This window comes from Ictidomys tridecemlineatus, chromosome 9 (genome assembly GCF_052094955.1).
Source record: "Ictidomys tridecemlineatus isolate mIctTri1 chromosome 9, mIctTri1.hap1, whole genome shotgun sequence".
Taxonomy (NCBI): domain Eukaryota; kingdom Metazoa; phylum Chordata; class Mammalia; order Rodentia; family Sciuridae; genus Ictidomys; species Ictidomys tridecemlineatus.
The window spans coordinates 148,231,610-148,255,757 of NC_135485.1; the positions used below are offsets into that span (position 1 = coordinate 148,231,610).

The following is a 24,148-nucleotide window of genomic DNA, read 5'->3' on the forward strand; positions in this document are numbered from 1 at the left end:
ACTGTGAACTCTGCTCCCAGGCTTTGTAAACCTCCATTGTCACATGTGTGCTGTTAATAATGGTGACAGTGCCTGCTATAGTTTGGATACTTGGTGTCCCCCAAAAGCTCATGTGTGAGGCAATGCAAGAAGGTCCACAGGGGAAGTGATTGGATCATGGGAGCCTTGCCTCATCCACGGAGTAATGCACTGAGATGGGCTAACTGGGAGGTAACTGTCCGCAGGGAGGACGCGGCTGGAGGAAACAGGTCATTCTGGGGGTGTGCCTTGGAGGTGTGTATTTTGTCCCTTGTGAGCAGAGCTTTCTCTGCTTCTGGCTGCCATGTCCTGAGCTGCTCTTCTCCATCACACACTCTGCCATGGTGTTCTGCCTCATCTTGGCCAGAGCAATGGAGCTGGCTGAGTGTGGACTGAGCCTCTGCAACCATGAGACAAATATGCTTTTCCTCCTCTGATTGCTCATCAGGACTTTTGGTCACAGCTGTGCAGAGCTGACAAACACAGTGCCCTAATAACATTATTGTGCGCCAAACATTGTGCCAAGAATCTTGTGTTATCTAGTTTAATCCCCACCAGGACCTTGGAGTTAGTGTTACTATTATTTTATAGATGAGGAGCCTGAGATTTAGAAAAGGAGCACGCAGCTGGCAAGTGGCAGGAGCAGAAGTATGATTTGGCCTGAATTCAAAACCCTGTGTTCTTCTGTAGACTGACTTGTAAGTGTTCACCTGTGGGAGGCCGACTCCCCCGCTGACCAGTGCGGCATCCAGTGGTCATGCTGTGACCTGAACAGTCTTCTAGAGTGCGAGCGAGCGGCTGTGTCTTCGTGCATGGGCGTGCCTTCCTATATCCCCATGGGTCAAGCCACGCTCACCCGTTCCTTGGTGATCTTATCCCCTTGCCCTGTTTGGGATGGAATGTTCCATGGAAATGCCTTCTATGTGTCCCCTTTCTTACTCTGCCCTTGGGTGTGGCCTACCTAGGTGTCAGTCAGCCTGCTGATAGCAGACCTCATGAAGCTAGACTCAGCCCCTTGAAACCTGACCCCTTACCTCATTTGAATGGCTTCTCCTCAATAAAAGGGGGTCAGCATGTGCTCTCTCTCTCTCTCTCTCTCTCTCTCTCTCCCTGTGGACTCTTAAGGTCAGAGGAGCCGTCACAGGACCCAAAGAAAAAGGTACTTTTGTCTCTTGTGTGGTTATTTCGTGCAGCCCAATTGGCCCAGTTACCCTGGAGTGACCCTGAGGGTTTCAGTCGGGAGCAAATTCAGAACCCTATGTTCTTCTGTAGACTGACTTGTAAGTATTCACCAGCGGATGCCTCCCTACCTCCAGACACACACACCAACAGGTGACTGGACATCTCCACTTAGATATCCCACGGAACATCATTGAAGCCACACCCGCACTTCAGTTCCCGCTCTCGTTCCTGGTCCCCAATCCCTCAGTAGCACCATTAGTCACCAACTGCCAGGTCAGAAGCCTGAGAGCAGTTGTCGCCAGGGGGCAAAGTTGTGGCGTATGCAGTTGAGGGGGAAAAATAAAGAATGTCTGTGTGCTTCTGCCTTTGCCAATGCTTTATTCACTTAAATCACTCAATACAATTTCACTCTAGGTTCTTAATCAAGAAAACAACAATCCTTAATGCTAGGCACTGCCATAGACATAATCAATTCACAGCAAACAATTCTAGATTAATTCTAAGCACTGCAAACACACTTGATCATGAGAGGCTACTGACAGACATTCCCCTGCATGCTAAGTTCAAAAGTCCAGCAGATGCGCACTCACTCGGACGTGGTGACCAGGTCCGGAACCCAGGCAGGCTTCTCCTGGTGTGCAGTGGACGACCGGTTGAGAAGAGGGTCGTAGGGAGAAGTCGCATCTCTCATCAGGGTCCTGACGCGATGGTGGAGTCTGAGGGCAGTGAGCGTCACGCAGTGGATCAGGCAGAGGATGACAAGTGATGGGGTGTCAGGTCCTCATCAGGCTCTCCAGCACGAGTGCATCCTTGTTTCGGCTGGCTGAATCCCTCTTCATTTGCTCTATAATTTATTTATTTTTAGTTTTTTAAAGTGATTTTTTAAAAATAAATGACAGTGAAATCATTACAATTCTTATTATACATATACAGCACAATTTTTCATATCTGCTTGCATATAAAGTCTGTTCACACCAATTCGTGTCTTCATACATGACTTTGGATAATGATGTCCATCACATTCCACTGTCCTTGTTAGCCCCCGCCCCCTCCCTTCCCCTCCCACCCCTCTGCCCTCTCTGGAGTTCGTCTATTCCTCCCATGCTCCCTCTCCCTACCCCACTATGAATCAGCCTCCTCGTATCAGAGAAAAAAATCAGCATTTGGATTTGGGGGATTGGCTAAGTTCACTTAGCATTATATTCTACAGGTCCATCAACTTACCTGCAAATGCCATGATTTTACTCTTTTATTGCTGAATAACATTCCACTGTGTATCTATAACACATTTTCTTCATCCATTCATCTACTGAAGGGCATCTAGGTTGGTCCCACAGTTTAGCTATTGAGAATTGTGCTGCTACAAACACTGATGTGGCTGTGTCCTGTAGTGTGCTGTTTTTAAGTCCTTTGGGTATAGATTAAGGAGAGGGATAGCTGGGTCAAAAGTGGTTCCATTCCCAGTTTTCCAAGGAATCTCCATACTGCTCTCCATATTGGCTGCACCAGTTTGCAGTCCCAGCAGCAGTGTGTGAGCGTGCCTTTTCCCCACATCCTCACCCGGCTCTATTTCTTATATTACACTTTGGGGCTCTTGACCCCCTTTCAATCCTCATCAGCTACCACTGGATTTCTCAGTGACATAATTTACCCTGGGGTCAGAAACATCTGGTCTGGTGTCTCCCCCCATCTTCTCCTTTCCCTCTTATCAGAGCTTCACTTTCTCAGGGTGGGGAAGTGACTTGTTTATGTCTGAGGCCACACTGGAGGGCTCTGTGGGTGTGCCTGCTGAGACTGCAGGTTTCAAACTGGAGTTTTTAAAACAGAGTTGCTTAGGCTCAGGCCTAAAGCCATCATCAAAGCAGCTGACGGCATTCTACCTCTTGTCCCCTGCCTCCTGTTCCATTGGTCACCTGTAGTCCTCTATGTCACTGTCTCTGCTTAGGCCATCACGTGCTCTCACCTGGATTGTTGCCATCCACCGTCCCCCCTTCCTGCCCCCTCTTTTCACCAATCCTGGTCTTTCTGGAGAAGCTCCATTGTGTCGATCCTGTGTTGACCTCTCATGCCTCTCCAGTGCCTTCAAGGGGCCTGCCTGGGCTCAGGCCACAGCACATTTCCCACACGCAAGAGGACCTGACCCCCAGGGCCTCTGAAGGCCCCAGCTTCTCTCCTGGACTGGCTTTACTTACTCCTGTCCTCAGGGCTGGGCGGGTGCCATCTCAACTGGGGAATGGGCCATGTCCCTTCTGACCTGTTCCCATGGCAGCCTGTGTCTCCCCAGAGAACAAGCCACTGGTTGTGAGTGCAGGTTCTCTGAGACCAGGAGCTGACATGCTTTTTATGCAAAAGGCCAGGCGACCTGTATTTTGAGCTTTGCAGGCCTCAAGATCTCAGCTCTGCCATTAGAGTGCAAAAGCAAACAGAGATCAGAATAATGAAAATGCCCATGTTCCAAGAAAGTTTTATTGATGGACATTGGGGATTTGAATTTTGTATGTCTCAAAATATCCTTTTTCTTTTTGTGTTTTTTTTTTAACCATTTAAAAAGGTAAGCAGGTGTGTGGTCCAGAGTTTTCCTACAGACTATGATTTGCCAATCCCTGGGCTATTCCATATACTTTATTTTTTTTTAATTTTTTAAATTTATTTACTTTTTAAATAACAGATGTCCTGAACTATGAGAGAGAGAGAGAGAGAGAGAGAGAGAGAGAGAGAGAGAGAGAGAGAGAGAGTTTTAATATTTATTTATTTTTCTAGTTTTCCGTAGACACAACATCTTTGTTTTGTATGTGGTGCTGAGGATCGAACCCGGGCCACATGCATGCCAGGCGAGCACGCTACCACTTGAGCCACATCCCCAGCCCAATTCCATATACTTTAAACAGCCAGGGCAGTGTCTCACCCAACTCTGTGTCCACAGTGCTTACTCCAGTACCCAACTCATAGTAGGTACCTAACAAGCACCATCTGACACTATCCACAGTGCTTACTGCAGTACCCAACTCATAGTAGGTACCTAACAAGCACCGCCTGACACTATCCACAGTGCTTACTGCAGTACCCAACTCATAGTAGGTGCTTAACAAATACCATCTAATACTATCCATAATGCTTAGTTCATTACCCAACTTAGGGTAGCAGCTAAACAAACACTTGTTGAATAAATAAGACCTACCCAGATAGTTGGGGTCCAGACCTGAGTCAAGGACAGGGCAGTGTGATGTCATATATACCACGAGGTACACTGGGTGACATCACACAGGGGCTGGAGCTGAAGTGGGTAGTAGCTCAGGGCAGGAGATTCAAGACGCTGGACAAGGTGAACTCTAGAGACTTGGTGGAAAGCGGACTGTCTTCACTGTCACTAGTTCCTGCTCCACTTGGCCCACTTGTGATACATGTTGAAGGACAGCCCTAGAGAAGCACACCGAGGAAGCATGTAAAGCAGGGTTTATTAAAAAGGGGTAACATAGGCCTGGGGCTGGGGCTCAGTGGTTAGCGCTTGCCTGGCATAGGTGAGGCGCTGGGTTCCATCCTCAGCACCACATAAAACGAGAAATAAAATCAAGGTATTGTGTCCATCTACAACTTAAAAAAATATTTTTTAAAAACCGGGAGAGGGGGGTAATGACTTCTCCCGGGAGGGAGAAGGGGGTCATAGCTGGTATCCTGGTATCCCAAGAAGTGAGCGGTCCTGCCTTCTTTATAGGTCTTGGGTTCCTTTGTTCTCTTCTAGGCTGGAGGGGCCAAGGTGGTATGATCTGGGCAGGAACGGGGTGCACTTAACAGCTCCCTGTAGGAGGGACAGTCCCTGGGCAGGTGACCTTAGCAGCAGGTTATCCTTCAGCCCCTCTCCAGTTTCCCAGACTCACTCAACTTCGCCTCCTGGTGGACCCGACTGGATTTACAGGTCTAGGTTGACTGTCTAACTCTGGCTTCACTGGGCCCCGCTTTCCATCAGCCCATTTAACCTGGCTGTGTTTGCTGTGCTGCTCATTTAGAATAGCCCATGTTTTGTCATTTAATAATGGGAAAGGAAAGCCAGTCACTGGAGACGGGCGAGCGAGAAGTGAAAGATGGAGGCCAGGCAGAAACGCACAGCTCTGACAAATAAGGCATCTCTCTAGAGTGGAGAGAGGCACACAGACTCGGGGTTCAGGGCTTTATGGGGCAGGCTCAGGGATTAGAGCCAGGCTGGTCCTATGTGGTGGTGAAGGGTGGGGTTGGTATGAGGGAGTGGTGAACCTTTCTCAGAACGCCCGCCCAGGGTGGGAAAGCAAAAATTCTCTTAAAATGGTGGCTGTTTTATACATAATGGAATATTACTCAGCATTAAGAAAAGAACAAAATCATGGCATTTGCAGGTAAATGAATGGCGTTGAAGAAGATAATGCTAAGTGAAGTCAGCCGATCCCCCAAAAACAAATTCTGAATGTTTTCTCTGATATAAGGGAGGGTGACTCATAGTGGGGTAGGGAGGGAGAGCATGGGAAGATTAAATTAATTCTAGATAGAGAAGAGGGGTGGGAGGGAAAGGGAGGGGGAAGGAGATTAGCAAGGATGGTGGAATGTGATGGTCATTATTATACAAAGTACATGTATGAAGACTTGAATTGGGTGTCAACATACCTTATATACAAACTGAGATATGAAAAATTGTGGTATATATGTATATTAAGAATTGTAATGCAAAAAAGTACATGTATAATGGCATAAATTGGTGTGAACGTATTTTATATACAGCGATACGAAAGACTGTGCTTTATATGTGTGATAAGGATTGTAATGCATTCCACTGTTGTTCTGTATTTTAAAAAAATTAAATCAATTTAAAAAAAAGGAAAAACTAGATAAAAAAAAAAAAACCTTTTACTGGGCTGGGTTGTGGCTCAGTGGTAGAGTGTGTGCCTAGCACATGCGAGGCCCTGGGTTCGATCCTCGGCACCATATAAAAATAAATAAAAGTATTTTGTCCAACTAAAAGATAAATACTTTAAAAAAATAAGACCTTTAAAAAAATGGTGGCTGTCACTTAAGATGGCCTTCCAGAAGCTAAGCAAGGACCTTACATCCTCCCCTCACCCACTTTTTGTTTGTTATTGGGTCCCTTAAGGGACAGGGGCATAGATCAATCTTCTATTACTTCTTCCTGCTGGGAAGGGGCAGCCTCTGGACCCTTGTGAGGGGTGTGGGGTGTCATTGAGGCAATGATGAGGGTCAGGAGGTGCTGGGCGATGCTGACTCTGGATGGCCCAAGTTTGGTGAGGGGTTGGAAGTCCTGTGACAGAAGCTGGTTCACGGTTTGGTTAGAGATCCTTGGCATCTCATCTTGAATAAATCTAATCACGCAGGAGGCAAGCATGAGCAAAAGGCCTGTGGCCAGGAGAGAGGTCAGGAAAGGAAGTGCCCACTGGAGAAGGGGGTTCTTAGCTGCCATCCTTCAGATACAATGGAGTGGGAAGCTCTGAGGCCTAAAGGAGATCAGAGATAAAGGGGGCATTAGTAATTGAAGTTCCCTTGGTGGTAAGGAATCCGCTCTCCTTCCAGATAGCAGAGTGGGAGAGAAGCATGTGGACGGGGTATTTAGAGTCAGTGTGGACATGGAGGGAGGCTCCCTTTGCCAAAGTGAAGGCTCTGGTGAGGGCGACCAGTTCAGCTGCTGAGTGGATGTGTTATTGGGGAGGAAGCTCTTCCACAAACCAGGTCAGACTGCAGCCTACCCTGCCTGTCGGACTTCCTCCTGTGGGCCCTGTGTGTATGGCCTGGAGCCAGGGCCTCCCTGTGTGTGGGAGGGGTGTGGGAGAAGCTCCTCCAGAGTTCCAGTGCATGAATGGGTGAGGGGAGAGGTGGGAGAGTCCTGAGGAGTGGGGAGGAGAGTAGCAGGATTCAAAGGTGAGCACCTGTGGGGAGAGAGACTGGGAACTTGCACAGGGAAACCTGGAGATAAAAGGCGACTGGGGGTAAGGAACGTCAGCCCTGGTAGGTGAGGAGACTCTAGGTGATGGGGAACCAGGATGGCGAGTGGGGCACCACAGGTCTGTTTCTTTCGACTCATTAATGAGTAGAGAGGCTGCGGCCAACGTTGGTGGGCAAGGGGCCCTTCCCTGAACAGTAGGGTCAAGACCCCTCAATAGATAAGCCTCAGGGGCAAAGGTTGGCCCCAGCCTGTGTCCGAGGACTCCTAGAGCAAATCCCTGCTCTCCAGCTGGGTAAAGGTGAAATGCCGGGTGAGATCAGGGAGACAGAGAGGGTTTTGAAGTCATCCTTCCGTGTTGCAGCAAAGGGAAAAGTTAAATTGACACCTTTTCCCCCTTAGGCCTGCCACCACGCTGAGTCTGTCCTTCCTATTTCAATGTCAGCTTCAGTGTGGCCGTGGCCAGGGAGATGGCTGCCCAGGGCTTCACAATGCAGGAGAGCTCTGGGTCCCTTGTTTGCCTAGGAGTAGGGTCTCTGGAGGAATCCAGAGCTCTAGTGGCAGGTAGAAGCTGGGTCGGGGAGCGAGAGGAGCCAAGGGAAGGCTTGGAGTGGGAAAGGAGAAAGCCTGCCATAGGGACTTCCTCCCATTCATGAGATGGGAAGGTTGACTTGGTCCATGGGCCTTTAGATCAGGAGCCAAACGGAGCCGGGCTAAGTGGGCAAGGAGGTGGGCCAGGAGGCAGCCGAGAGGAGGGTCAGAGGGGATTTGGGGGTTCCCCGTGGTGAGTTGGAGTCTGGGACGGAGAGAAGGGAGTCGCCCACTACTTCCCTAGTCCTGGTCTCTGCCCATAGAGAGTCTTGGTTGCTGGACCAGGGCTTCCATGAGCTCTGCTCAGGAGCTGAGAACCAAGACCCGAGAGTGAACTCGCCAAGGTAAAGGAATGGGCGCGAATCCTGGAGCTGGGCCAAGATGGAAGTTCTAGCGAGGACCCTTGTCACTGCCAAAGCCACTTCCCCAGATGAGGCCTGGGTGGGGATGAAGAAGGGCGCTGCGTGAATGGAGGAAGGTGTGTGGTCACTGTCCTGGGCCCTGGGGCCAGGGTCCCAAAGCAGCTCCGATCCCCGGAGGGGAGAGCAAAGCTGATGGGAGAACATGATGGAGTCACTGGCCCAGGACTAGTCACACACGCCTGGGGTAAGAAGCGGCTAGTGTCCGGAGCCTGCAGGCCGCTCTGCGAAGGAGAGGGACGCAGCAGCAAGGAGGGAGAGTGGGCGTTGTGACGGCAGAAAAGGAGGGGGTCTTGAATGGGCTCCTGGTGTGAAGCATCCCAGACAGCGGGGTCCACCTCAGAAGGAGGCAAGGGGAAGGGCACTGGCAGGCGGAATAGGGGATGGTCCTCAGGTCAGGGTGAGGACCAGGATGGCGAGTGGACACTAGCCGCTTCTTACCCCAGGCGTGTGTGACTAGTCCTGGGCCACTTGTCTTCACTGATGCCAGTGACTCCATCATGTTCTCCCACTGGATGGAAGTGAATATGAGGGAAGGAGGAAAGCAGAGTCCCCAACTTTGTGAGGATGTCCCTTCCCATAAGGGGAACAGGGCACTGTGGAATGACCAAAAAGGAGAGGGTGAGAACTAGAGAGCCCCAGGCCAAACAAGGCCGTGTCTGTAAGGGTTGGCAGTAGGCCCCAGAACCCCGGAGGGCTGAAGGCGTAGCCTGGTGTCCAGGAGGAAGGACAGGCCGCCTGACACACGCACAGCTACCCTGGGTTCCCAGGGAGGGACGGCAGTGTCCGGTGATGGGGACCTTGTCTCTGCAGCAGTCCTAAGCCTCACAAGCTGGGCCTGGGCCCTTATCCTAAGAACCAGCGGGGGACACTGGGTCATTGATGGTCGGGACAATCAATGACCCAGTGTCCCCCCGATGGTTCTTAGGATAAGGGCCCAGAAGCTTGTGAGGCTTAGGACATGTGCGAGCCCAGGGACCCATCTGACCACATTTAAAACAGGGTCCAGGCAGTCCCAAGGGACCCTTCCAAGGGCCAGTGGAACCAGGGACAGAGGCTGAGGCTGGACGGACGGCTTGAGCGAGCACCTGATATTTCTGCTTCCAGGCCTTCTCGTCTCTCCCGTCACACACCTTAAAGGCCACACCCAGAACCCCAGCTTGGGGAGTTAGGGGTCCCCTCTCGAGGCACCTTAGTTTGGCCTTAATATTGGGGAAACTCTGGGGAAGAGGCAGGTTGTTAGTGGTGGTCTCCATCTGGAGTGTCAAAGGCAGATAGTGCACTGTCATAAAGCCTTGGTCAGGGGTCTAAAAATGCTAGTTTTCATTCTTAACTTGGAGGACTTCCGGTAACTTCATAATTCATAGCCTTATGGGCTGCCTTTCAAGTCCTGCCATGAGGCAAGGAATGAGTTGGTTTCTACTAGTTACTCCTCCAGGCGAATCATCATCCCAGATGGGGCCCGATCAGGGGCCACTTCATGCCCATCGGATGGGCAGGGGAGGTCTGATGAACCTCATCAGCATCATTTCTAGCTGGCTCCCAAACTCGCCTGCGCTCCTCAGGCAGGAGGGTGTGAGACAAGGTCACCGGGACACCATGGAAATCATATGATTGGGTCAGACACTGAAGCTCTTTGGAATATGTGGTGGGGCGTGAAGTATAGGGTCCAGGCCACTTTTCTACCTGTGAAAGATCTGACAAAGAGAAAGGCACAGGAGCCCGGATGACAGCATCCACCCCAGCCACCTCGCATAGAGGGCAGAGATGCGGGTTGGGCAGTGGCAGCCCATGAGTGTGTGCCAAGAGAAGGATGGAGGGGCCGAGGGGACTTCATCAGAAAGAGGGTTGTGCCATGGTGGGGGCTCATCTGCTAGGTTGAAGGAGGAGGTGTCCTGGGTAGGATTTTCTGTCCCTTTGGAAGCAGGCGTAGGGTAGTGAGAGCTAAGAGGACTTGTGCGGGAGAACAAGAGTTGCAGAGAGAGGGCTTAGAACATAGAAAGGAGAAGGCCTGAATGTATGATATCTCTTTCCATTTTCCTGAATGCTCACAATAGTTGAAAAGATCCCTGATAATATTGGGATCTAGAGTGCCATAAGCCGCCATTTAGAGTCATTATCCAAAAGATATTGAGGCCACATCTGATTGCACAAGTGCATAAGTTTTGGGGGGGTTTAGGTCCAGGGTGAGAGAGAGCTCAAAACCCAGGACCCAAATAAAGATGACCTATAGACTCGGTTGACAGTAGGGATCAGCTGTAGCTGTGAAACTGTGGCTGGGGGTGCCCCAGACCACACAGTAACTCTGGGAGTGCCGAACATTTCAAGAATCCTTTAGGTTAACTGGAGACAGGTGTCTTATGTGCAATGTCCAGTGGTGGGTGCAGAGAGGTCATTTAGCAGAATGGAGGACCTGGTCCCATGATGGAATTCAAACTGGGGCCTAGGGATGCTTAGTGACCCTGAAAGAGGGGAGCAGGCACATTGGGGAACCCAATCCTGGGTTTCGGTACCAATGTAAGGAAAGTGAGGAACTGGGAGACAGGTGAGCAAGAAATGAAAGCAGAGACCAGGCAGAGACACAGAGCTGACAAATAAAGGCCATCTCTCCATAGATGGAGAGAGGCAAAACAGGCTTGGGTTTGGGACTTTCGTGGGGCAGGCTCAGGCATTAGAGCCAGGCCAGTCCTTATGCCAGTGGTGAAGGGTGGGGTTGGTATGAGGGAGAGGTGAGCCTTTCTCAGAAAAGCCCTTGGGTGGGAAAGCAAAATTTTTCTTAAAAGGGGGGCTGTCCTTTAAGGCGGCCTTCCAGATGCCAAGCAAGGACCTTACATAATGAAAAAAAAAGCTTCTTCAGAACCGTTTTTGGAATTATGGAATCAGAAACTGCAGACTGAGCTGCATAAACGCTCAGAGCACCTGGGCTCTGACCTCGGAGGCCCATGAGAAGGAATCGTGAGTGCTGTCAGGAAACCACTCTCTTTCCATGTACTCTTGTGCTCAGCTGTTCTGCTTTCTTCCCCTTTAAAGCTCAGAGCAGGACCCTGAAGGGCAGAGACCAGGACCCGGCCTTCCCTGACCACCCGAGTCAGGCTGTGGTTACCTAGGTGATGGAGTGGTTGCACAGGGAATGTCAGAGGCTTGGCAATAGGGCTGGTGGCCCGTGGCAGGCTGAGAAATTACCTGGCCCTCACAGTGGAAGGCAGTGGCCACCACAGGAATAAGGTCAGTCATAAAAGAGGTGAGCACTTGGGGCCAGGAGAATGGAAGCAAACTGAAGCCCAGTGGCCATTTCAGAGGAACAAGAGGACTGTGTTGAGCACTCCAGCTGCTGGTGAAACCATACAGCCAGGCAGCACCTCAGTAAGTCCAGAGCTCAGATGTCACACAATCCTAGAAGATGGTGGAAACAGCAGATTGGAGGGGCACCAAAGTGCCGACGAACAGGTGAATGTGGGCAGGAAGCACTGGCATGACTTCCAACTAGCTTTAAGAAGAGTGGCTCATTTTATGTTCTGAAGGAGCCGCCATCTGTTAACCTACTGAATGATTAGTTCACACTCAATGCTCACTGAATATGGAGTTGACTTAAAGTCTTTTCCAGCGTCACCAGGTAGGCACTGGAAACCACAGCGGCCAGTCCTGGTGTCAGACAGTGGGCCTCTGAGCCAGGGCTGAGGATGAATTTACAATCCAGACAGCTGTGCAGGGCCAGTGAGCAGGCCAGCCATCAAGAGGCCCGATGTTTCTGACCCTTGCTGCCATAGCTGCCCTCCTCTCTGAGTGGAACTGTGACATGACCACCTCTAGCAGCACTCTTACAAGCCATACAAGCCAGACTTCATAAATCCATCTGATGAGGAATATGAGAAGCAAAAAAGGCTTTAGCACGGATTTTCAAGCCTCATCAATGCTGAAGCCATATGAGACTGGTCACCAGAGTTTAAAATCTCATGGAGCGGGGAAAGGAGCCAGAAGCTTGAACTGACTTAAAATTCCTGCACAATTCCTCTGACACCTCTGCAATGTTCCCTTGTGAGTCTTACCCAGTGGCGCAGCAGCAAGGAAGGTGTAGTAGCTTTGATTTTCGGTAGCCCAGAAGAAAGCACATTTTGAAAACAAATCCCTGTGCGGATGGTTTTGTCAACGCTGAGGAGCGCACAGGGCAGCTAAATCGAAGGGCTGAAGACCTTCTGCTGACAGCGCGGCGGTCCGACCTCCAGCCAGCCGGAGGGGGCAGGCGTCTCCCGGGGGCACAGACTCCGCGCGTCTGAGGCTCGGGGCAGCGCGCGTCCGTCTCCGCACACCGGGGGCGGCCCCACGCGGAAGCCCGGCAGGGCCGCCCCAGGCGGAGAGCGCGCGGCGCCGCCTGCGGGTGAGCTCGGCCGGCCTGTGCGCCCGCCCTGCCCCGGGCTCCGCGCCACCAAAGCCCGGCGTGCAGAGGGGTGGGACGCCGGCGGGGGAAACCCGCGACAGCGGGGAAGCGCGAGAAGAGCCAGAGGGGCGCCCGCCCATCGCCACCCATCCCGCCGCCCGGCGATTCTGGGTGGCCCGCCCCTCCCTCTGTCCCCGTCCCTCTGTCCCCCTCCCTCTGTCCCCGTCCCGACGGCCAGGCTGCACCGACCCAGGTCCCGCAGCTCTCGGCGGCCCCGCCCCTCCCCAGGTCCCCGCCCTGACCGCCGGGCGGCCTCGCCCCGACTGCGGCTGCAGCTCTCGGTGGCCCCGCCCTCCGCCTGGCCCCGCCCTCCGCCTGGCCCCGCCCTCCGCCTGGCCCCGCCCTCCGCCTGGCCCCGCCCGCCGCCTGGCCCCGCCCGCCGCCTGGCCCCGCCCGCCGCCTGGCCCCGCCCCCGGCCCCTGCGCGTGCGCGTTGGGGAGCGCTGGTCCAGCCCAGCGACGCTGAGCCGCGGGTCTGACGTGGCAGTCCAGCTCCGCGCGGCTCGGGCGCAGAGTGGAGACTCCAACAGGAAAGGCGCCGGCCAGCGGTCGCCCGCACGAGAAGCCGAGCTTCAGGTACTGCCCTCGGCCCAGGCTCGCGGGCGGCGGGAGGGACCCCCGCTTAGCTCGGTGGTCCTCAGGCAGATTGGAGGCCAGGATAGGAACCGCCAGCCCCGTGGTCCTCAAGTTGGGGACTGGGGAGGGACGCATCCTGCCGGTCCTCAGTCAGGTTGGAGGCCAGAGGAATGACCCGCTCATCCCTATGGCCCTCAGTAAGATAGGGGGCCAGGGGAAGGACCCGCTCAGCCGGTGGCCCTCCGACAGATTGGGGGCCGGGGGACCCCACTGCCCGTGGTCCCCCGGCAGGTTAGAAAGGATGGCAGGGCATCCTTTGGTCCTCAGGCAAGTTAGAGATGATGGGGAGAGATCGGCTCAGTCTGATGGTCCTCTGGCCGGGTCTAGACACTGGGGAGGGATAGGAGGGACCTATACTCGCTGGACTTCGTGCAGACTGGGAGGGGCGCTCTCCGCCTGTGGTCTTCAGGCTGGTTGGAGGCCAGCAGAGGCAGGGGGCGGGCACTTCACCTGTCCCTCCGTACCTTGGACGAGGAAGCTGCGTGGTGAGTCCTGTGGCCATGTCCTCCAGTGTGATCGCTGGACGTTCTCTTCCCCTATTAACTACTCATTCTTGGAGGAAGAACGCGTTAGAGGTGTTCTTAGTGGAAATGGCAACTGTATCTTTGAGCTTCACGAAGTCTGGATGGCAACATGACCAAGTCCCGATCTTGTTCCAGGGTGAGAGATGCACACGGCTAGGCAGGGGGCTGGGGTCTCTCCGGGTTGCAGCTGCCCAGGTTTTGACCCCAAGCCATTTGTGCCAGGTGGCTTTCTGCCACGTCGCCACTTGAAGCTGAGTCAGGTTTCTGGACTCTGTGGGGTACGAGGAAGTCTGACGTGGCAAGGGCGGGGAGGAAGCAATTCCTCCCAGGGCCAGCTGAGGCTGGGGTTCCACGCTCTCCAGAGAACACCCCTGCCCCCTTTTCTCCCCAGCTGGGGGCTACTGGAGGGTGTATCCAGCCACTTGCTTCCTACAGCCTGGGAAGGAAGCCCAGCCTGCCACGTCTCTCTCCACTGTGTGGGAGGAGGGGAAAGAGCGGTGGTCCACAAAGCTGACCAGAGACCTGTTGCCTCTCTCTTTCTGCCAGTCCAAGAACAAAGCCATCTCATATTTTTTACTTGTTTGCTTTGATTTTACAAACTTATATTTTAACCTGAAAATGCAACCAAATCACCAACTTTGGGCTTCAGATTTTAAATTTGAATGTCATTCCTGGACATAGACAGATTCCAAGTCTTAGCAGGTATCACCAACCTTTACCTTAAAAGGCACTGAATAAGAGCAAAAGGAACATCGTGCCCATGCTGGGTACAGAGACTGGAGAGAAACTGCAGAGCCAGGGTTGTGTTGTGCATCTCAAAAGGACTGGGGGGTGGGGGGGTGGGGGGTGGTCTTTTCTGAAAGAGCAGAGGCTGGAGGGGTTTTTCAACCATACCATGTCACACAGCTAAGTATTAACAGACATGGATTGAAAACTCACTTTTTGGGGGTAGGATTTAGAACACTTTCTGCCTTGTTATAAAATTCTTTTTGAAAATAGTCCTATGAACTGTCTCTTATGTGAAAACCTGGGAAAATGAAAAATTTAAAGCAAACCAATGTTGGGGTTCCGAGAGACTTGAGATGGTTCTGTTACATTTGGGAGTGTTTACGCCTACACACACATGAAATTACACTTTTTTTCTTACAGATGCTATGTTCTTAGAAGTGTGATATGGTTTAAATCAGAAAGAAATTCTGTCTTCTACTGAGAAACCACTGGTAACTTTGAAATGGTGTAGCTGCCTCTCAGCTTGGCCAAATCATGACTCACAAAATAAGGCCATGACCAACTTTATCTTCTGCTGTATCTGCTGGGCTGACTTCTCTTTGTCAGAACTACCAGGTTATAATTGCTGGTTAGAAGAGCACCATACAGATTTGAGTTGGAAAGCCTGTGGCTACAGCCGGCCGGCAGCCAGTAGTTGGCCAGTTGCACGAGATGGTGCTGCCCTGTGGCTATGGAAACCAGCTCTTGAGAGAGGCTGCCAGACACCGAAGACCTCCGCAGCTGCGGATGTTCCCAGGTGTTGTGCCTGAGAATTGGCCCACGACTGTTGAAGTGATGCTCCTGAGTTTCAGAGGACTCTGGCTGCCCTTTAGGGTGTGACGTGCCACCTGGTCCTTCTGCCTAAGCTCACACTGTCACTTATTAGCAGTGTCTGTATTTTGGATATTTGTTGATAAGTGTTTTTCGGTTGCAGGGCTCTTTTCTAGAACGAGCTTGGGAATGACATTTTCACCATGAGCCGACAAGGTTATGTGGCCACACCTCCTTACTCTCAGTCCCAGCCAGGAATCGGCCTTTCTCCTCCTCATCACGGACACTATGGGGACCCTTCCCATGCCACTGCTCTACCAGGTAAGGCATGTTGTTCTGACCTGGATGTGATTATTCAGCCCTCAGGGTCAGAAGATAGATGTTCTGAGGAGGGGCTTTGAAAGAGTGGGGGGTCATTATCTGACACCACGGTCCTGCATTACAGGGTCACGGTGCTGCCCTGTGGCTATGGAAACCAGCCCTTGAGAGAGGCTGCCAGACACCGCTGGCCTCCGAGGCTGCGGATGTTTCTAGGTGTTGTAAAATAAATAAGTAAAATAAAGGTATTGTGTCCAACTACAACTAAAAAATGAATATTAAAGCAAAAGCCTGGCCCTGGGAGCTTTGTGGAAAAGCTCTCACAGCATCACCAGTGTGGCTATCTCATGGAACACAAGTTGGTTTTTAAATATGGACTCTTTCTTGAGTGTTTTCTTATTGTTAGACTTATCCTTCTTGTTGATAATTGGCGTAAGGTTATTGTAAACATTCAACAAAAGTGAATATATTTCTTTAAGGTAGTTTGCATAATTGTATCATACAATCGATGTTAAGATTAGGAAGATTTAAATTTACATACCAAAGACTCCTCACTGGTAATAACAGCAAGAAAGCCATGGCCTTGCCTGAAAATTGTTATTAGATAATATTGGTTGCTTTGAAATATGGTACCCAGAGGAGAATCTTGCCTTTCAGGGCAGAGGTGAGGAGAGAAGAGGTGATGGACCGAGGGCTCTGGTGTCAGGTTACATCATCATGCATCTCCCTTCATGAGAGGGCTGCTGTGGCACCCAGCTTGAGTGGACAGGGCTGAAGCCAATATTAGCTTGTTTCAGGTCTGATGGTCCCAGGTTTCCTGGGCTTCCAACAGGTAACAGTAGACCCCTCATTGTGTCTTCACACTGAGGAGGGACAGTTCTCAAGTAGAGAGAATCTGGAGCCAGGAGGAGTTATGGTTCCCAGAGGCTCTGGGAAGCAAGACATGCTGGGGAGGGCATTGCTCACACACAGTGACCACCTGTGGTGGGCAGGGCTCTGTGTGAACACACGAGATGACTCAGGCCCGGAGTGTCCAGAGACTGGAGAAGGGCCGGAGAGCTCTGCAGGGCACCGGCATTCCTAGCACACGCAGGCGATGCTCTGGACCGTGTACTTCCTGGGGAAAGAGTCCCTCATGAGTTAGTCCTCCTGGGGCGTCAGCTGTCTTCAGAAGAGACATCCTCTGGTGCCGGCCCATCCTCTGTGACACTGGGCCCTGTGGGAAGCGCGTGCCACCTTCTCCCACTTCTTTCTCACTGGTCCCTTCCTGCTCAGCGTGTGTGTGTGTGTGTGTGTGTGTGTGTGTGTGTGTGTGTGTGTGTGAGGGTACTTGCAGATTGTTCTTTCTTGGTTATTTATCATGTGTCAAACTCTGGACCTGAGCAGCCGGGGTTGCGGCTCGGCCGTAGAGCGCTCGCCCTGCATGGGCAAGGCCCTGGTTTGATCCTCAGCACCACATAAGGATAAATAAGTAAAATAAAGGTATTATCCAACTACAACTAAAAAATAAATATTAAAACAAAAACCTGGCCCTGGAAGCTTTGTGTCACTATCTTAATCCCCACGGGACAGTAGGTAGCCACTTATGAGCCCTCTTGCAGCTGAGAAATGAGCTCGGGTAGAGGAGGCTTGCCCAGGTCACAGAGTTAGCACCTCTGTGGCCAGGACTTGTGCTCGACTTGGAGGAAGCTGACGTCGGCGCTCCTCCACACCCTGGCATAGCCTGGGGTGTCTGCCCTCCCTGTCTGTCCGCAGGAAGTACTGCCGGCCCAGGGGCCCTCAGTGCTGGCCTCCTGTTCCGCCCTCTTCTGCAGGTGGCTGCTCCCTAGGGTGGTGGACACTGCCTTGTCTGCTTGGAATCTGATGTCTGAGGGACCCTGCCTGGTTCTTCCTGCTGCGCTCTGGACGGCCTGTGGAGGGGCCCCTCCTCCTCGGCACTTGTCCCTGCGCGGTCTTTACCCTGGGCTGTGGCACCCGCCTCAGGTGCGTGTGCCCAGGCTGTGTCTGCGGCCGTCCCCTCCCCCAAGCTCCGGGCAGTACTTTCCGCTGCCCTCTGTTTATGCAGCAAGTCAAGCTCACGTCCAGAACAGTTCAGTGTCGTTTCATTGAAACCTGTTTTTTCCTGACATTTCATATCACATCTTTGCATCATTTATTTAGTCATTCACACCAAAAATTTGCACTATTAAAAGAATGTCTCCCTTTGAAGCCACCCGCAGTCAGTTGATGTCCTGAATCTCTTTGGAGCAGTTGTGAATATTTCCCAACTGCCCCCTCCTTTCACCCTCCTGCCGCTCTTTCTGTTGGGTCTGTCCCTCTGTTGGATGGCTGACGAGCTCTCTTTCACGTTGTTGCCCGTCCAGGGCTGCCTGTCTCCCTACGTCAGCTCTTGAGCTGGAGGAAGTGTGTAGCATGCTGGTCTCATTTGGGCTCTGCGTGGCTTAAAGCCTGGTGTGGTCCCCATGGCCCGGGTTTGTCCTTAAGCTCCTTACCCCTAGAACTCTACCCACCTTTTCTTTTCAGCTCATCTGCCCCATCCAATTGTCCTTGGCTCCACAGCTACCGAGTCACTGTCAGTGGAGGGTGGGCCCTCCTGCTGCCCGCTCAGCAGCCATCTGCCAGAGCCAGCTTGTGTCCCATGCAGTCCTGGGTGGGTGCGTCCTGACAGCCTCCTTCAGACTCCTACAGGTGTCTCTGACCCTTTCCCTCCAGGCTGGCTTGTAAGTCGCCCCTAACCCAGCGCTGGCCTCCCCACACACCTGAGCCATGCTGTGGGCCTGGAGCAGTGGCACCCTGTGTTTCCTGAAGCATTTGTTCAGAAATGTCAAGAACATTGGTCAAAACTTGTATATTTTTAAAAATCCCTTGTCAGTGACTTACCTCATGAGCACACGAGTGTCCCTGTGGACGCTCTTCAGCGGGGTGGTGGTGGGCTGCAGCCCCCTCCCACGGGCGAGGGTGTCCGAGGGCTGACCTGGCTGGGTCAACTCCTGTGTGCTCGGGTTGAAGCCTCTCTATGGAGGCTGGAGCTTTCCGTAAATCACGGTGTTTTCCCATAAGTATTTGAGGTGTTCCCCGAATCCCCCACCGTATTTCTCTGTGATGAATGCCCAGACCCTCCCTCTGCAGCACCTGTCTTCTTTCTCCTGCGGTGAGCCTTTTGTTGGCTTTCTGATGGATTCAGACAGCTGAGCTGAGGTTTCATGAAGCATCTGTTCTGCTATAGATCTGGCCAGTAGCACACTTGCTGTTTTCTCATGTCACGTCTCCAGTAGTGCCTGTTAGTTCTCTGTGTGTGTTTAATTCTTGTGCTGTGTAACAAATCTAAAGATTTACTGTTAAATCAAACAGTGAACCACTTCAGTCTTGCGGTATGATGGATCTGGAGGAACTGCACCAAGCACACTGACCTGGGAGCTGGGCAGCAGTCTCACGAGGCTGTAGCAGGTGTGGGGCATGCGCTCACAGTACTGTGGCTGGTGTGCCTACAGGACTGGAGGCAAAGACGTGCCTTGGCAGACAGGGGCGTTGTCGGGTGGAGGTGGCCTGCTGGCTGGGGCGGTGGCCCTGGCGGGGCCCTTTGTTACCAGGGATGTGCTCTGGTGGAAAATGAGCCGGGTCAGGATCTAGGCATGAAGGGCCAGAAGTGCCACCGCACGGTCCAGGTCACAGTCCAATGGGCAGCTTGGTGGAGCTCTGCCTCGCCAGGTGGACAGCTCTGCACAGTCCAGGGTGGGCAGGACTGGGGCAGCTGCTGCCTGCTGGAGCAGGCCCCTCAGGCTTTGCACAACTGGCTTCTGGGGGCAGCTAACTGTGTGGTGGGCTGTGTCCTGCTTGCTGAGGGAGATTCAGCAGTGTCCTGGGCCTCTACCTGCCAGGGGACACTTGGATGTCCTTTGCCCTCCAGGATGTGCCAGACATGGCCTGAGGTCCTTCCAGGGAAAACCGTCCGTGACTGAGGAGCAGTGGCATTCTGCGGGAGGCGGGAAGTCAAGGATCAGCAGGGGCTCAGCGGGACAAGCTCTGCAGTAAGAGTCAACAGGACTGTCCCTACAGCAGGAAGCCTCTTTGCCAACTTCAGACGAACTTCTTCCCCAGATTCTCTCTAACGTGGGTTTCAGTGTGTTAGATCCGGAGCCAAATTCAAGCTCTGCTCTCTGCAGTACTGTGTGGGTCATGGTTCCTGTGCTGATAGCTGAATCCCTGCAGTGGGTTTGTTGATGGGCATCTGGAGGCCAGTGGGGGTCAGGGAGAGGCCTACCCAGAAGAGTGTGGGTCCCAGAGCAGTACAACTCACACAGTACCTTTCCCTGGTTACTGCCTTTTCAGCCAGAAAGACCTTGTGAGACGCCTCCCGGCCCAGGAGTGTGAGGCTTGGCTGAGTTTAGAGTACTTGGCAAACCCAGATCCACAGACAGGATGAATATGGGATTTGCATGGCTCCGGCTCAGGACACACAGGGGCCAGGTCGCAGGGACTGGACGCGGTGTTGAACAAACCCGCCTGTAGCATTTGCCATCTTAGGAAGCCACTGGTGTCCCAGCCAGTCTTCCGTGGGCATAGCCTGGCTGCTTTCTGCCCATGTGTGCTGCTCCCTTCCTGCCAAGATTCTCCTACTACTGGGTAAAGAATATGATCCTTTGTACGTCATCAATAATCTGGCCAGAGGAAGACTTTGGCTCTGCAGATAACAGTGCTGCTGATTCCCTTTGCCCAGGGTGGAGTACAAATGGCATCCAGAACTTTGAAATCTGACACCAACCAAACTGCAACCCTCCTCCAGCCACATCTGAGCCTCCCCACACTGGCCTGTTGCTGGTCCCAACCAGAGTTTGGGGTGGTTTGGGGTGTTTGCTAGGCTCTGTGACAGGACTCTTACCAGCCTTTGTATTAACAGACCTTCTACTGATCCACACCATGGAGCACAACACACCTATACAGTCCACCCTATCTCTGCTTGAAGATAGCTCCTCAACGAGAGAGCTCCTGCCTGTGCCCACCATGCAGCTCAGCAGCCACCCTAGGTTCCCCCCTGTCTCTGCCCCAGGAGAGCTCCTGCCTGTCCCCACCATGCAGCTCAGCAGCCACCCCTAGGTTCCTCTGTCTCTGCCCAGGAGAGCTCCTGCCTGTCCCCACCATGCAGCTCAGCAGCCACCCCTAGGTTCCTCTGTCTCTGCCCAGGAGAGCTCCTGTTTGTCCCCAACATGCAGCTCAGCAGCCACCCCTAGGTTCCTCTGTCTCTGCCCAGGAGAGCTCCTGCCTGTCCCCAACATGCAGCTCAGCAGCCACCCCTAGGTTCCTCTGTCTCTGCCCAGGAGGGCTCCTGCCTGTGCCCACCATGCAGCTCAGCAGCCACCCCTAGGTTCCTCTGTCTCTGCCCAGGAGAGCTCCTGTCTGTCCCCACCATGCAGCTCAGCAGCCACCCCTAGGTTCCTCTGTCTCTGCCCAGGAGGGCTCCTGTCTGTCCCCACCATGCAGCTCAGCAGCCACCCTAGGTTCCTCTGTCTCTGCCCAGGAGGGCTCCTGTCTGTGCCCACCATGCAGCTCAGCAGCCACCCCTAGGTTCCTCTGTCTCTGCCCAGGAGAGCTCCTGCCTGTCCCCACCATGCAGCTCAGCAGCCACCCTTAGGTTCCACTGTCTCTGCCCCAGGAGAGCTCCTGCCTGTCCCCACCATGCAGCTCAGCAGCCACCCCTAGGTTCCTCTGTCTCTGCCCAGGAGAGCTCCTGCCTGTCCCCACCATGCAGCTCAGCAGCCACCCCTAGGTTCCTCTGTCTCTGCCCAGGAGGGCTCCTGCCTGTGTGCACCATGTAGCTCAGCAGCCACCCCTAGGTTCCTCTGTCTCTGCCCCAGGAGAGCTCCTGCCTGTGTGCACCATGCAGCTCAGCAGCCACCCCTAGGTTCCTCTGTCTCTGCCCAGGAGGGCTCCTGCCTGTCCCCACCATGCAGCTCAGCAGCCACCCCTAGGTTCCTCTGTCTCTGCCCCAGGAGGGCTCCTGTCTGTGCCCACCATGTAGCTCAGCAGCCACCCTAGGTTCCCCCCTGTCTCTGCCCAGGAGAGCTCCTGCCTGTCCCCACCATGCAGCTCAGCAGCCACCCCTAGGTTCCTCTGTCTCTGCCCAGGAGAGCTCCTGCCTGTGCCCACCATGCAGCTCAGCAGCCACCCCTAGGTTCCTCTGTCTCTGCCCCAGGAGAGCTCCTGCCTGTCCCCACCATGCAGCTCAGCAGCCACCCCTAGGTTCCTCTGTCTCTGCCCAGGAGGGCTCCTGTCTGTGCCCACCATGTAGCTCAGCAGCCACCCTAGGTTCCCCCCTGTCTCTGCCCAGGAGAGCTCCTGCCTGTGCCCACCATGCAGGTCAGCAGCCCTACCCTGGTGCTGGGGTCCTGCAGGGAGGGTATAGGTAGTCCGCTCTTAGAGCAGTGATCACAGGGCACTTTTGTTCTCTGCTCACCCCAGCTGTTTAAGTCCTTTGGACTTGGGATAGTGGAAGGGAATGGGGTGAGAACGAGTGGCATCACTGCCATGCATTTGAAAGAGAGAAGTCCTTTTGTGAGATTTGTCTGTAAGAGTTCCTGTTTGTAGTGGAAGTGTTTTCCATTCTCTAGACCCCTTTGGGATTGATGAAATGGATTGCTTTCCTTCCTGTGGTAAACAAGAATGCCTGTTTCCTGTCTTGCATGTAATGTCTAGTTGAAATTATGTGTATGCTGCTGCTGTAGATTTTCTACCTTGATTTGTTATGCAGATTCGTGGGACCCCATAGAGCTCCAGGAGCTGAGTCCCATGCAATCACACAAGAGTCTTTATTGCAAGCTCGAGCCTGGACTCACAACTGTTCCCAATGCAGTGGTCCTAAGGAGTGAGTCCTGGTCCTTGTCCAGTGAGATTTTATAGGTTTTGGGGTGTGTCACAACATCACACAGCAAATCATTTCATATCACAGGAAAGTCAAACAACAACTCTTAACATTGATTAGCATATTCATTGGCGGAAACAAGTTGGGTAAAGGTATTGGTTAGTACAAGAGGGGGATTCGTTTGAACTGATTGGTTTAGGCCACGAGGGATGTATGTGCTGAACTACTTGGTTTCCCAACAATTTATCAAGCACCCTAAACTACTGGGGGGTCATCTGGCACCAGGTATTTCCCTGTCTCATGCTGATTGGAGGTTGCTAGGGCGTTGCCATGGGTCCTCACCTATGGTGACTGAGTCAGGGACACCTGGCACCGCAGACCTCTCCTGTTATTTACAGACAAACAACTCAGCAGGGGGGCTGTCTGCCTAGGAGTGCTCCTGGGTTTTTCTAAGGACAAGGGTCACGCCCCCTTCCTTTGGACAGGCCTTGCTCTGAGGTAGAGGCTGGTTTCTCAGGTCGCTAGTGAAGATTCACGAGTGCCGTGGTTCTGCCGTGTTGTGATGCTGGAGTTGTGTGTGTTGTGAGTGGGCTGCTGTCTGCCCTTGCTCTGAGGCCCTAGGGCACCGTCCTTGCCAAGGGGGAACTGCTGCCCGGCTGGGGATTAAAGTCAGCACTGAAAGATGGCGTGTCCCTTCAGGTCCAGCCCCTGAACAGAGGGAGGCCCTCAGACCCTTCTGGGCCTGCTAGTCTCAGGTCCTAACTTAGCTGGGCTCGGGTTGAGGACACCAGGTGGAGGTGCAGGTGTGTTTTTCTCTTGTTGTGGGGCTGAGGGTTGAACCCTGGCCTGGTGTATGCTAGGCAAGTGCTCTACCAGCCACACTCAGCCCCAGTGTAGCTATTAGATTAAGGGTCCCCCCCCAAAAAAAAAGACAAGCACTGTCTGTCCTCACTCATTTGTAGAATCTGAACTGGTCTCATAGAAGCTGAGAGCAGGATGGCGGTGGCTAGGGATGAGGGACGGGGGTGGGCTGATCCTGGGCAGCATGGCTTCATGGCTGGGAGGGTTTCTGGCTCTGTGGCCAGGCTGCAGGCCCTGGATGGCAAAAACCTCCCGCCTCACGCCCCCAGAGGCCTTCCAAATGTTTCCACCATAAAGAACAATGAATGCTTGAGGAAATAGCCATGTTCAGACTGATTTCCCCAATGCAAAGTGCACACACGATCGAAACCTCACACACACCCCATTAATGGGCCTAGTTGTAATGTTTTGTGTAGGTTTAAAAAACTAAATATAAAAATAGTATTTAATATTTGGTTGTCATATTTGGAAACCTTACGCTTGTAAAGTTGATATAATTTCTCTGGTTTAAGCAATTCTCTTTAAGGGAAGAGACCCTTGTGAAAGTCTCAGTGTCACCACTCACGGAGGCGCCACTAGGCTGCCGGCTGCTCGAGACCCAGCTGTCTGCAGCAGCTTCCAGAAGCTGTGGGAAGGGAGCGAGCTGGGGACTGTCATTGTGAAGCCTGGCCGCGGTCCCTGGAGGAGAGCAGGGTGGCTCCAGGTCCTGGGGATGCCCGAGGCAGCGGCTAAAGCAGACCCTCCGCTGTGCAGAAGGCAGGCAGCAGGGTGGGAACCATCTCTTTCCCCCAAGAGGCCGGAAGGAAGGCTCCTTGTGTTTCCTAGAGGGAAAATGAGCTGTGAAGCGAGCCCT

General features: G+C 53.1%; 1 protein-coding gene and 1 long non-coding RNA gene across 2 annotated transcripts in view; one reads left to right on the plus strand and one right to left on the minus strand.

The window, feature by feature from the left end:
- Positions 1-1,558: 1,558 nt before the first annotated feature.
- LOC144366970 (uncharacterized) lies at positions 1,559-12,691 on the minus strand. The gene is made up of 2 exons (XR_013426202.1): positions 12,174-12,691; positions 1,559-2,044 (listed from the first exon to the last, which is right to left on the minus strand). It is a non-coding gene; the product is annotated as an uncharacterized LOC144366970 (long non-coding RNA).
- Positions 12,692-15,548: 2,857 nt separating this feature from the next.
- Sec24d (SEC24 homolog D, COPII component) overlaps positions 15,549-24,148 on the plus strand; it is a 62,607-nt gene continuing 54,007 nt past the window's right edge. Inside the window, exon 1 of the mRNA XM_078020755.1 lies at positions 15,549-15,581. Within this exon, the coding sequence (XP_077876881.1) occupies positions 15,549-15,581 (33 nt within the window). The remainder of the gene's footprint in view (positions 15,582-24,148) is intronic.